The 12,824-nt window shown below is 41.8% G+C and overlaps 1 protein-coding gene across 1 annotated transcript; it reads left to right on the top strand.

Moving 5' to 3' along the window:
• Window positions 1-191: 191 nt before the first annotated feature.
• On the top strand, window positions 192-2,152 carry LOC143523538 (zona pellucida sperm-binding protein 4-like). The gene is made up of 9 exons (XM_077018064.1): window positions 192-545; window positions 628-812; window positions 890-954; window positions 1,016-1,048; window positions 1,122-1,279; window positions 1,359-1,551; window positions 1,627-1,774; window positions 1,852-1,927; window positions 2,011-2,152. Exons 1-9 carry the CDS (start codon window positions 236-238, stop codon window positions 2,094-2,096), a joined length of 1,254 nt encoding a protein of 417 aa, XP_076874179.1. The 5' UTR covers window positions 192-235; the 3' UTR covers window positions 2,097-2,152.
• Window positions 2,153-12,824: the final 10,672 nt, after the last annotated feature.

Here is a 12,824-nt window from a genome sequence, read left to right as displayed (position 1 = left end):
AAGTGGTTCAAAAATCCTGGAGATTGAATATTTTTGGGAAAACCAAAAGCAGTCCAGTCAAATTTACCATCAAAGTAAGAACACGGCACAGAGTTCATGATTGAACTCGGCTGGCAAATAATTAATAGCTAACAAAATAGGGGGAGGGCTTGGGCACAATTAGGAGGAAAGGCAAAATAAAAAGATCACAGAGAGGAGACCAAACTTACATGCAGATCTCTGCAGTTTAAAGGCTATGGCAGGAGTTTTGGCCACTGTTGCCCTTGTGGGTCTTTGTATTTCTTTAACTTGTTGGACTAGTGAAGCTGCATCACCATGGAGTCTACAAGAGAATAAACAACTACCAACAAACTCCCAGCTTCTGCAGCTCCATGTTCCTGAGGGACATGACCAACAGCAACAGATGACCAAGACTGGAGCTTCTCAGAAATGTACTGTAGATGAGTCTGTCAAGATTGCTTGTGGTGAACCTGGTTTAAATGCCACTCACTGTGAAGAAATAAACTGCTGTTTTGATGGACGACGTTGCTACTATGGAAGAACAGGTAAGGGTTTGCCTCTGTTTAACCTTGCTGCTTTTGAAACTGGGAGGTGAACTTGGCCTGCTTTTCTCCATGATGTTGTCAGTGACTGTTCAGTGCACGAGAGATGGCCAGTTCGTGTTGGTGGTGGCCAAGGACACAACCCTGCCCAGGCTGAGCTTGGAATCAGTCAGCCTATTGGGAGAAAATGGACCCTGTAGTCCAATAGACTCCAATGCAGTTTTTGCTATCTACCAGTTTCCTGTATCTGCCTGTGGTACCCATGTGATGGTTAGTGCTTGAGGCTTCTACATTGGGTTGGATGTGGGATGTTTAGGAATGCAACCTCACAACCTTCTTCCTTCCAGGAGCTGGGTGACTACTTGGTGTATGAGAACAAGATGACCTCTTCGTATGAAGTTGGAATTGGTCCCCTTGGAGCAGGGGTGCTCATTACGTCGAGCTCGCAAGCCGAAAACTTGTGGGCACCCCTGCCTTGGAGCAATCACAAGGGACAGCTACTATGAGTGAGTTGACCATGATTGCATGGCATATTTTCATGCAGGGTTTGTCCTCACCTTTTTGTATTTCTTTTGCCAGGCTTTACTTCCAGTGTAGGTATTATGGTATGAGTGTTGCTACACTGCCTATTCAGCACTATGCCAACGAGCCGCCTCTACCTGTAGTTGCTCCTGGACCCCTCAGGGTAGAACTAAGAATAGCAAATGGTCAGTGCACCACAAAGGGCTGTGTGGAAGGTGAGTATCCTCAGTCTGGATGCTAGTATGAGCTTGGTTTATGCAGGATTCTAAAACCACTTTGCCTGTCTGCCAACAGCACAGGCAGCCTACACCTCCTACTACACGGACGCTGATTACCCTGTGACCAAGGTGCTGAGGGAGCCAGTCTATGTGGAAGTGAGAATCCTGGACAGGTCTGACCCCCGTATTGTCCTGACCCTGGGACGTTGCTGGGCAACCTCTTCCCCTAACCCCTTCAGCCTTCCTGAGTGGGACCTTCTAGTGAATGGGTAGGTTCCAAAACTGCTTCCCATGGGTATTGCAGTGTTCAGTAGAGGCTGGTGTTGACCTGGTGTATTCCAAAGGTGCCCCTACAAGGATGACCGCTACCTGACACAGTTGGTTCCAGTTGAGGGGTCGTCTGCAGTTCCCTTCCCCACCCATTACAAGCGCTTTGTCCTTAAGATGTTCACCTTTGTGGATCCTACCTCCATGGCTCCCTTGCACAACCAGGTAATGGCTTTAACCTTGTCCCAGACATTTGTACAATGCACTGTCTGGCCCTTGCTAAGGTTTGACTTTGTTCCCAGGTCTATATCCACTGCAGTACAGCCGTGTGTAATCCAAGTGCAACGGACAGCTGTGAGTCAAGCTGTGGCAGGCAAAGTGAGTAGAATCCCCAGTGCAGGTCCCTGTTTCCCATGTTGCCTACATGGTCTGAACTTCCTTTCTCCTTTGCTGCTCACCAGGGAGACATGTGCCAGAAGACTGGGAGGCTCCTCCTGAATCTGCTGTGGTGTCCAGTGGAAGAGTTGTCTTTACAGAAATGGCCTGAAGCTCACCACCTCTGCTCAAACCCTTATGGAATAAAGGCTGTCTTCTCAAATGCTTGATTGGGGGTGGTTATTGCTCTTGTGTATTCTGCATTAGATACTGTAATTGGCTTTCATTGGTATGTAACAACTACATTGCTGGATTATCTAGATTAGTGAAAATTCAGAGGTCTGTTATAAAAGTGTAGCGGGTGGGGTGGTGTCTTTCAGTGCAGTAGCAGAGATGCTTTAACAATTGCGGCACATGGTTTTCAAAATTGCAAAATGGGTTTTCCAAGATACATGTTTGTACAATGAAAATACCCAACAAAGGGCTGAAAGCCAAGCTTATCTGTGTAGCACCCTTCACAGCTTTACGAAGCAATTCAAGTTGCAACCTGTGAATCTGCTACTTTAGCATTAAGGTTAATTTGTAGTATTCCTATGCTAAATAAAACATTTTCAGTTTGAACTATGCTCAAGTTTGTTTTCTAATTGTGATGAGTCTACCTTGCCCAACAGTTTTACTGTCAACATATACTTTTCACTTCTGCTTGACATTTTACACAGTTCAGCAGAAAATGGTCTGTGCTTTTGAGCTAGAAATTTGTGCATGGGTGACTTCTAATAAAACAAATGCAGTAAGAATTATACGTACAACATATTGCCAAAAGTATTTGCACGTTCATCCAAATGATCAGAATCAGGTGTTCCTATCATTTCCATGGCCACAGGTGTATGAAATTAAGTACCTAGGCAGGCAAACTCTTTACCCACATTTGTTAAAGAATGGGTGGTTCTCAGGAGCTTAGTGGATTCCAGCGTGGAACTGTGATAGGATGCCACCTGCGTGACAAATCCAGGCATGAAATTTCCTCACTCATAAATATTCCAGTCAACTTTATTATAAGAAAATGGAAGTGTTTGGGAACAGCAACTCGCCACAAAGTGGTAGGCTGAAGTTCTTGCTTTTTGATTACACTTTTTAAAACATATTGGTTATGTTGTGTCTGGTGTGCACCAGTAATTCGTGCAACAATCTCAACTGTCATATGACAATGTATATTGATGAATTCCAACAGCTGGCACTTGAAACGCGATACCTAAATACCAGTGGTGGAAAGTAACAAATTACATTTACTCACATTACTGTAATTGAGTATTTTTAATTTGTAATTTTTGGATTAGTTTTTCAAATATGTAATTTTTACTTTTACTCGAGTAAATTTTGACCTAAATAGTTTTACTTCGCTACATTTGAACCCCCTCACGTTACTGAGAAAAAAAAAATATTGATGGTGAAAAATTAAATGTGGGTGGAAATTTAAACTCCTGAGTCCCAAAACTGAAAGTCAATTGCGTGGCTTTGCCTTGCGCGCGCCCTTTCCATTGTCTCATAATCAGGCTGTAATCTGGTGGATCTAATAGGCTACTGTGCATTGGAAGATGGCTGTTGCTAACCAAGACATGGAGACCATGGAGGAGGAAATGTCTGTAGAGCTTAACACTACACATTCTGGAGATGAAAGCCAGAAAAACCCTTGGCCAAATTTGGAGGAATTCTTTGTTTTCAAACGCACAAAAGGCAACAAAGTTATAATGCAGTGCAACATATGACTGCCTGGCAAAACGGAGCTTTCGACATTTAAAATCCAATCTGCGAAAGCATGTGGTGGTAAGTTAGCGCATCCCAAACGGTTTATTTATTGTTTTTTTTTTTGTGCTTCCCATGTAAGTATAATGTGCCTTCATGATATGTTCCAGCTTTGCTGTAGTTTTTTAAAAAGTAGCATTGCTGTATTTAATAATTGAATAATTTAATGAGTTTAATGCCTAGCTAACTGCAGCAATCCTACAGTAGGCCTATTACAATCTGCATTTTTGCTTAATATAACTGACCGTAAAGCACTTTTTTCCAATAGGATGAGATTGTTCTATCTTATAAAAATTATTTCTTAAAAAATAGTATTTTCTAAATATGTGTACCTACGAATACATAACTATTCTTTACCCTCTTGTATTGTGTGTGTTCACAGAGAAAGCATCCACCAAATCTTGCAGTTTTTAGTGCATCTTCACAGAAGTCACCACAAAAACAAGGAGGCAAAAGTCAGCAGAGCAAGTTCCCAAACAACCAGACCAAACTTGCAGAGGGGTGGGGGGTGTCTCTGTGTGTCTCAAGGGACAGTTGATCAGTTTCTCATCAAGTTCATTTGTGAAGGTCACCATCCCTTCTCTTTGGTAGAACAGCCAGCATTTAAAGAGTTTGCTGCTGCACTCAATCCTCAGTACAAAATACTCTCCAGACCCACACTTAAGAATCGCTGAAGCTGCCGCTCAAATGAAGACGACGTTGATCTCACATCTTAGTAACATCAATCAAATCAAATCAAATCAAATGAAATATATTTGTATAGCGCTTTTCACAACACATGTTGTCACAAAGCGCTTTCAATCAATCATGTCGCTACCACCACAGATTGTTGGTCTGCACACCAAAAAAGCTACATAGGTGTCACATGCCATTGGATTGATGAGGAGACTTTCGAGAGAAGATCTGTCGTGTTGGCATGCAAGAGGTTAAAAAGATCACACACCTTTGATGTGCTTGCAGGTGTCCTGGATGATATCCACTGCCAATACAGAATAAGATGAAAAGTGGTTAGAACCACCACAGATAGTGGCTCAAATTTTGTGAAGGCCTTCTCTCTTTTGGTGAGCAGAGCCAGTTGGAGGATGAGGATGGCGGATCAGATTCAGACCAAGAAGATTCAGATTCAGATGATAATGTTGAGTTCCAAGACACATTCAGCATCCTAGAGCAAGACAGCAGCTCCCCAAACACCAGAGATGTGCAGGCCACCTACTTAACTTAGTTGCCACGACAGATGCTAACCTTGCTGAAAATAAGAACGGAGTGTCTATTTGCACCCGGGTACAAGTAGCATTTGCCACACAGCGAGGCTATTTTCACCCCTTAATAATAATAAAAAAAGCGAACCCATCTGCGCATGTCTACCAATGAATGCGCGGGAGCGAAAAGGCGCAAATTCAAAGGAACCGAAACGGAGACAGTAGGAAACGGTAAGCAGAATTTGGTTAATAGTTATGTATAAAGGTCCATCACTCAATTTAACTTTACATTTTAAGATATATATTTAAGAAATAGTGTGAGAATTATTATCCAACGAACACTGATATATTTTTGAGCTAATAGGAGCATAATAGTGGCGAACGTAAAGTGTTACCGGGTGGGGGGTGTAAAATAGACACAGCGAGAAAAAAAAGACAGATTTCAAGTGTGCAGAAACAGTCTAAATGGTCGTTTGAACTAACCTAGTGAAAACCGGGACATTAAATGATTTTTATTTTTTGCCGGGACCGAATATTAAAAAGAAGGAAAACCGGGACAGCGACGTGAAAACCGGGACAGGTGGCAACACTAACTGGCGCTACAGAGCTTGGAGGCGGACACAAACGCTGAGGAGAGCGAGATTTATTAAGAGGAATGATCAAACAAGTCGTTCAAACATAGGGTGACCATATTTTTGTTTGGGAAAACCAGGACACGGGGGGGGGGTGGCGAACGTAATTTGTCGGGGGGGGGGGGGGGGGGGGGGATTCCGTGTCATACTGCGCCGTGCTCAGGGTCCTAGTGCCTGTATAATTAATGGCCCGATTAACGTAATTTAAAAGCCAGGACATTTCCACTGTTTTAAAAAATATCCCGGGACAGGACGTGAAATACGGACATGTCCCGGGAAATACGGACGTTTGGTCACCCTATTCAAACAGGCAGGGGTCATAACGGGCGAGCCATCCAGGTTTGACAAATAAACAGGCATGACGATACTAAGAATTAAACTAAGACACCGAACGAACACTTTAAACCAAACACGGGGTAAACGCATACAAACTAGAAAATCAGGCTACAGAAAACACAGACGACTGAGCAACGAAATGAGTAGAACTCAGAGACCAGGAAGCGTAGAACACTGAACAAAGAGCATGAATAACAAGAGCACAACACGACCAAAGAGCATGAATAACAAGAGCACAACACGACCAAAGAGCATGAATAACAAGAGCACAACACGACCAAAGAGCATGAATAACAAGAGCACAACACGACCAAATAGAACAAAACAACCAATAACCGATAAGTGAAACACTGGGACTATAAATACACAGAACTAACCTAGACACACACAGAACTAAACTGGACACACAGGTAAAGACACTGATGACACGGGCGTGTCAGACGAGGGGAAACCATGGAGACAGACACGCAGGGAACAACACAGACACGAGGACAGGAACCCGAAGTGACAGAGAGGGGGGCGTAGCCCTACGTGACAGTCGCATTGCTATCTTAGAAAAACAATTTTGTCCAGTCTATTTTTTGAGTTTTTTTTTTATTATATAGTTTTGTGTAAAATTATATAATTTTGTCTTTTTGTTCTCTATTTTTGTGTTGTTTCAGTACACACAAAGGACATGAATGTGTATAACAAAAGATGTACAGTCCTTTTGAATTAAGGTTTTTGCATGACAGAGTCAATATGCCAGACTTATAATGTAATTACTATTTTATATAAGCTAATATTTGTGTTTTCTCCCAAGAAGGAAGAAAAGCTAAAGAACATTTGTGAAGGATACTCCTTCGACAGTTGTGAGGAATTCCAGAGAGCACTGAGATTATGGAGTGAAGAGGGCTACCATCCAATGCACAAAATTAAAATTTATTTAAACATGATGTAAATAATAAAAACCCCAATTTATTTCTTTAAAAAATGTACAAACCATCCAGAAAAAATGAATTAAAAAGTCAAAGCTGTCTTCTGCATTCTGTGAAATTAAATAAAATTAAAGAGGCTGATAATGTACTGGCAGGAAGAATATTTGTATACATCATACTGTAACGCTGGCGACTGGGTGAAGGACGAGACACAGAATCCTGTTCGCTACAGACGTTACTTTATTTGTCTTTACACATATAGCGCAGACAGTGCACGTTTAACACTCATATAGAGACACGTGGACTCAAACGACGAACACAAGACACTGCGCGAACGCACATTAAATAGACAAACTACATAAACCCCACGTGATGACGAGACGAGCCACAGGTAAAACGAATTATCACAGGACGCAACCACACCCACGGAGATCCACTGACGCAGACGACGTAAACACGCCCAAAGGGAGGGTTCGGGGACCATAACGTGACACATACAATGTGGTGTACATATCAGGGTGCTACAGACAGATATTAACTTGTGTTACATTTTGTTTTAACATTATTTATCACTGGCAGTGTATATTACATGTAGTATTTACCATGTCATTACTGCCATTAGCGGTAAGTGACTTAGGATAATTAAATTGCTATTTAAATTCTAAGCATGGTAAAGAAAAAGACTCACAAGTGAAAAACAAAATTCAAACAGGTCTACCCCAAAACCCCAAATAAAAGTATCTTCACTTCTTGTAAAATAATTTGTAAGTAAAATGGAACACAAAAGAATAGTACTAATCTTTGATAAATCAAAATGTTGGGTGCAAATAGTACACACTGCTACGTATAGCCGGGTGCAAATAGCACACACTGCTGCATATACCCGGGTGCAAATAGCACACACTGCTATGTACACCCGGGTGCAAATAGCACACACTGCTGCATATACCCGGGTGCAAATAGCACACACTGCTATGTACACCCGGGTGCAAATAGCACACACTGCTGCATATACTCGGGTGCAAATAACACATACTGCTGCATATACCCGGGTGCAAATAGCATCTGCCAAATAAGAATGACACCTACAAGAGGCTTTTACACGCCGCCTTTGGCAAATGCCAAGGTCTCTGGAATAAGTCAGGACGTTCGCACACTGCAGCAGAAACTGTAGAAGACAAATGTGATCTTCAGCTCATTCGACCAAACAAGACACGGTGGAATTCAACCTACATGGCTGTGGAGAGAATCCTACGCATCTTTAAAGAACAAGGGGAGGACGCCATCAGGCGTGTCTGCGAAGAACTGAAACTGAAAATGTGAGTTTTTGTTTTTACATTTTAAAATATTAATTAGAATACAGTTGTGGTATGGCTGAAAGACCATAATATTGTTGTTGCTGTATCGGGGGTCAGCGGTGACAATTGTGGTGGCTATACGACATGAGTATTAATTACAGGCCACGCCCACTGTTGAGAGTGCACCGCGACGCTAGGCAAGTACGTATTCCTGCAGGCTGGATCAGCTCCAAATAGGGGGGACTAAACTCCAAACAGGTCGACCTTAACTCCAAATGGGCGTGGCCTTCTCTTAGATCAGTTGTTCATTTTTTTTTGTGCTATAGTTAGTTACTTAAATCAGGATAGCATTTAGAAAAAAAACCTATGTTTTTGCTTTAGCGAACCGTACAATACTATTAAATATAAATACATTTAAATGGTGTACCTATTTTCTTGATGCTATGAAATGTTTGATTTTAAATGTAAGTAATAGTGTTATGCACAGCAAATGCAGAATGCCTACATGCACATAGTAATTGTTCGTTCTTGTGTAAAACCAAAAACTTAATGGGACCTTGCATTCAAATTAAATGCAAACCATAAATGTTCATTTATGAAAAGAGATGGGAGAGAACATTCCAGAGGGAATGACTACACAGCCTTGCAGAATAGGTCCCTCCTTGCATGGCACAACCGTCTCTAGTCTGCACAATGAAGAAAGAGGTAGGGTGGCATAAAGAACCATTTCTCAATAAAATGTTTTTGTTATACAAAAAGTTGATGACAATGCGTTTGTTGACTAATGTCCATAAATGATATAAATCATTGGTTTCTGATGCATACCCATTGATCACGAGCTGAATTAATTAAAATGAATTTAAAATTAGTATTCTGCCTTCCTCCCGAAGACGGCCCCCACCGCCGGCGGTGCTGACGGATTTGATGAGGAATTAAATTTAAAGTTTAGTCGAAAACTAAACATGTAAACAGTTAACGTGAAATCTAAACAGAGTACTGATTACGATGCGGATTAAACCAGGATATAACCCACGAACTATTAGACGCGTTTAGTAAGTAAAATGGACATCGCGATCTGTAAAGCAGGGCTATGTGTTGAATTAACTCAATATAAAAGTGAACAATAGTTTTATTGTATCATCAGGATAACTGTGGTTTCGTTAATACAGCATGTTTACACATTCCTATGTCCCGGAAAACCCACCAAACTTCTCAAAGTTCTCCGAGTTACGCCCTGCCTTCTAGAGAGTTGTCCCTCCCATTTGGAGTTATGCCACGCCCATTTGGAGTTATGCCACTCCCATTTGGAGGTTTTCCAGCCTGCAGTAATACCCTTCTCACGCTAGGGGAGCAATAAGAGTGAGCCCAATCAGGTGGGATTAGATCCACTGGGACTAAGGCAGAAGAGTGCTGGTTTGCCGTGGCATTGTCGCCGTGGGAAGAGTTTGATTTACGCTGGTTGGCCGTGGCATCATCGCCGTGGAAAGAGTTTGGTTTATGCTGGTTTGCTGGCTGGATTGGCTACCGAAGGGCGACGGAAGAATAAGAGTAACTGAATCAACTGGTAGGTTGTGGGTTTTACCGTTAGTAGCTGATGGTTCTTGACCGTGTGGAAGCATGGTCTATTAATGTTGTCTGACTTGCAGCTGGGGCATTTCGCTTGCGGCACTTTGCTGTGTTGGCGTCGGCAGTGGCGTGCTCTCTGGGGCAGGATCGCGTTGCTTGGTGCTTGCAGGCCATTGTTTTCTCCCTTTTAACTTAGAACTTTTATTTGTTTTATAAGAGAGAAAATAGATACACTGTAAAAAAAAAATATCGTAAAAAAACGGTAAACGACTGGCAGCAGCGGCTGCCAAACAAAAACTTTCATTTTAATGTAAAAAACCCTGGTTTAAATTAAGTGGAAAAACTGAATTATTACAATTAAGCACTTTCAATAAAGTGACAGCACTAATAGTTTTGCAGAGAAATACCTTTATTTTACAACTTTTCCCTGAATTAGTACAATTAAGCACTTTCAATAAAGTGACAGCACAAAAAGTTCTGCAGAGAAGTACCGTAATTTTACAGATTTTTCCTGTCCATATTCATCGTGACTTCCAGGACAAACTCAAATGTGGAATGCAAACTGTGACGTTCGGGCTACGCCAAGGACGAGACACAGAATCCTCGATTTTGTAGACAGACGTCACTTTTTAATGCACACAGGTATTGCGCAATAGCGCACGAGTCACACAACATGCAGACAACGACGAGCACAGGACACTGCGCGAGCGCACATTAAATAGGCAAGACACATTAGCCCCACGTGATCACGAGACGATTCACAGGTGAGACTTAAGCTGGGCGTACACTGTGCGATTTTTGGCCCATTTTCAGCCGATTTTTCACTCGTGCGACTCTTTTTCGATCGGGCCGAGTTTTGGCTCAATCGCGTGTCGTGCATCGTATAGTTTACACAGGTAAACGAGGAGCGATTCACACCTCACGACCAACTCCCGATCAGAAATCGCAGCGTCGCAAGAATATCAAACATGTTTGAAATTCAAATCGCTCCTCGTGAGATCGCATGAGAGCGTCGGGTCGTATCAAATGACATGCACCACTCCATTTAGAACAGAAGACATACTTACAGGAAAGTTGTGAATAGAGGCTGGAAAGAAATAGTGTATTGAGCCAGCTGCACACTGCATGGTCTCTTAAACAGATAGAGTGGGCGGGGTCTGATGAAGTGGGCAGGTTATGATGTTAGCTGAGGCTTCTGGAGAAATAGGATTGGTCAGTGGGACATGTTCAGTCATGCCTAATACAGTTAAAGTATGAAAAATTAGACAAATTTCAAGAATAATGGCGAAAGACTTGACTTGACACGAAAGACTTGACTCCCGACACGTAGTCTGTCCCACTTCTTAGATCCCTTAAAGATGCTGCCTACTGAGGTACCTTAAAGATGCTGCCTACTGAGGTACCTTAAAGATGCTGCCTACTGAGGTACCTTAAAGATGCTGCCTACTGAGGTACCTTAAAGATGCTGCCTATTGAGGTACCTTAAAGATGCTGCCTACTGAGGTACCTTAAAGATGCTGCCTACTGAGGTACCTTAAAGATGCTGCCTACTGAGGTACCTTAAAGATGCTGCCTACTGAGGTACCTTAAAGATGCTGCCTACTGAGGTACCTTAAAGATGCTGCCTACTGAGGTACCTTAAAGATGCTGCCTACTGAGGTACCTTAAGGATACTGCTTACTGAGGTACCTTAAAGATGCTGCCTACTGAGGTACCTTAATCTGGCCGAACTTTAAGTCAGCACTGAAAGGTCCCGCTAAGGCAATCCCCTTACACAAACTAAGTTTTATGCACAGCTTAGGCAGTTAATACTATAAACCCTTTATTAACTCGCACTTCAGACAGAACCACAGCGCGTTGCCGCAGTATCATCAGTTCATACAAGTGACATCAAGGAAGTATGAAACACTTAGTAATGACGCTTGTTTATTAATCAATATTATTTAGTTATCTGATAGTATGTTTAAGCGCGAAACACTAATGTGCGCGATACTATACTGTATACTATATATACAGAGCCGGCCCTGACCAATGTGGTGCCCTAGGCGAGATTTTGGTTGGCGCCCCCTGTATCATCAATCATCGGGTTGATTGTGTCACTATTAAAGAAACAAATAAAAAGCAAATGACTTAAATATTACTGTATACAAGCAATAAATATAAAGGTGTTGCACAAAAAATATTTTAAAATTATTTTACATAACGTAGTGCAGAGAACAACTTTTAAATATTAATAATAAAAAAAATAAATTAAAAACAACAACTACCACCAGTGCAAATCAGGGCAATTTGCCTACTGCAACATTATTATTTCAAAAGTGCATCCGCAATATTAATATATATTTATTTTAAGCTAAGCTAATCATAGCACCTACTAGGATTGGGCAGTATGATGACAGTGGCGGTTTTCACTAAGATCATACAGAGGGGAAAAAGCCACAATGACGATTGAGTGTTAGTTGTGAGTCAAGCGAGCTGGTTTCAAAGAAAAACACAACAGCTACAGATTGGCAACATTTTGTATTTGTTTCAAATAAAAATGAGAGACCATTGGAGCACGCCCCCACGATTCTAATTCGATAATATGATTGGTTGATAAAACTGCCAATCTATAATAAAACCTCTCAATGTAAAAGGGCCTTTCTCTCTTTTACCTAGAAACAACGGTGTGAAATATTCTGATTGGTTGATTTTTTATTTCACCGCTGAGGTTTTTTCAAGCACAAGTACGAAAAGTGGATTTGAAAGCCGATTTATAGGAAAAATACAAATTATTGGTGAAGCGTTATTAACATATATTACATATAATAGATAAAGCATCCTTTTTAAGATCAATTAACCTTCAGAGAAGGCGTTGAAGTCTCTGACGGTTCGCCAATGGTTTAGTGTTAATTCACCACATATTATTATATTACCTGTTTTTTGCCGCCTTTCTTCCTCCACTTTTCTCATTTTTCTACCCTGGGCACCAGAGGACTTCTGCCTTTTTGACATCTTTACAGGGAGATGTCACTCACTCTGTGGTGTACAGAGAAACAGTAACGAGGTGCGCAGAGCGCGCGGGGGAGGGCGGGTTGGCGCGCGGGTGATAGGTGTCGTTTGTTGTTATTAGGGTTCACACACATAGTGTGGGAACCCTATTGTAATTG

Source organism: Brachyhypopomus gauderio, chromosome 1, assembly GCF_052324685.1.
Source record: "Brachyhypopomus gauderio isolate BG-103 chromosome 1, BGAUD_0.2, whole genome shotgun sequence".
NCBI classification, from domain to species: Eukaryota; Metazoa; Chordata; class Actinopteri; order Gymnotiformes; family Hypopomidae; genus Brachyhypopomus; species Brachyhypopomus gauderio.
The sequence above is the reverse complement of the archived record's forward strand: the minus strand, read 5'-3'. Positions and strand labels throughout refer to the sequence as shown.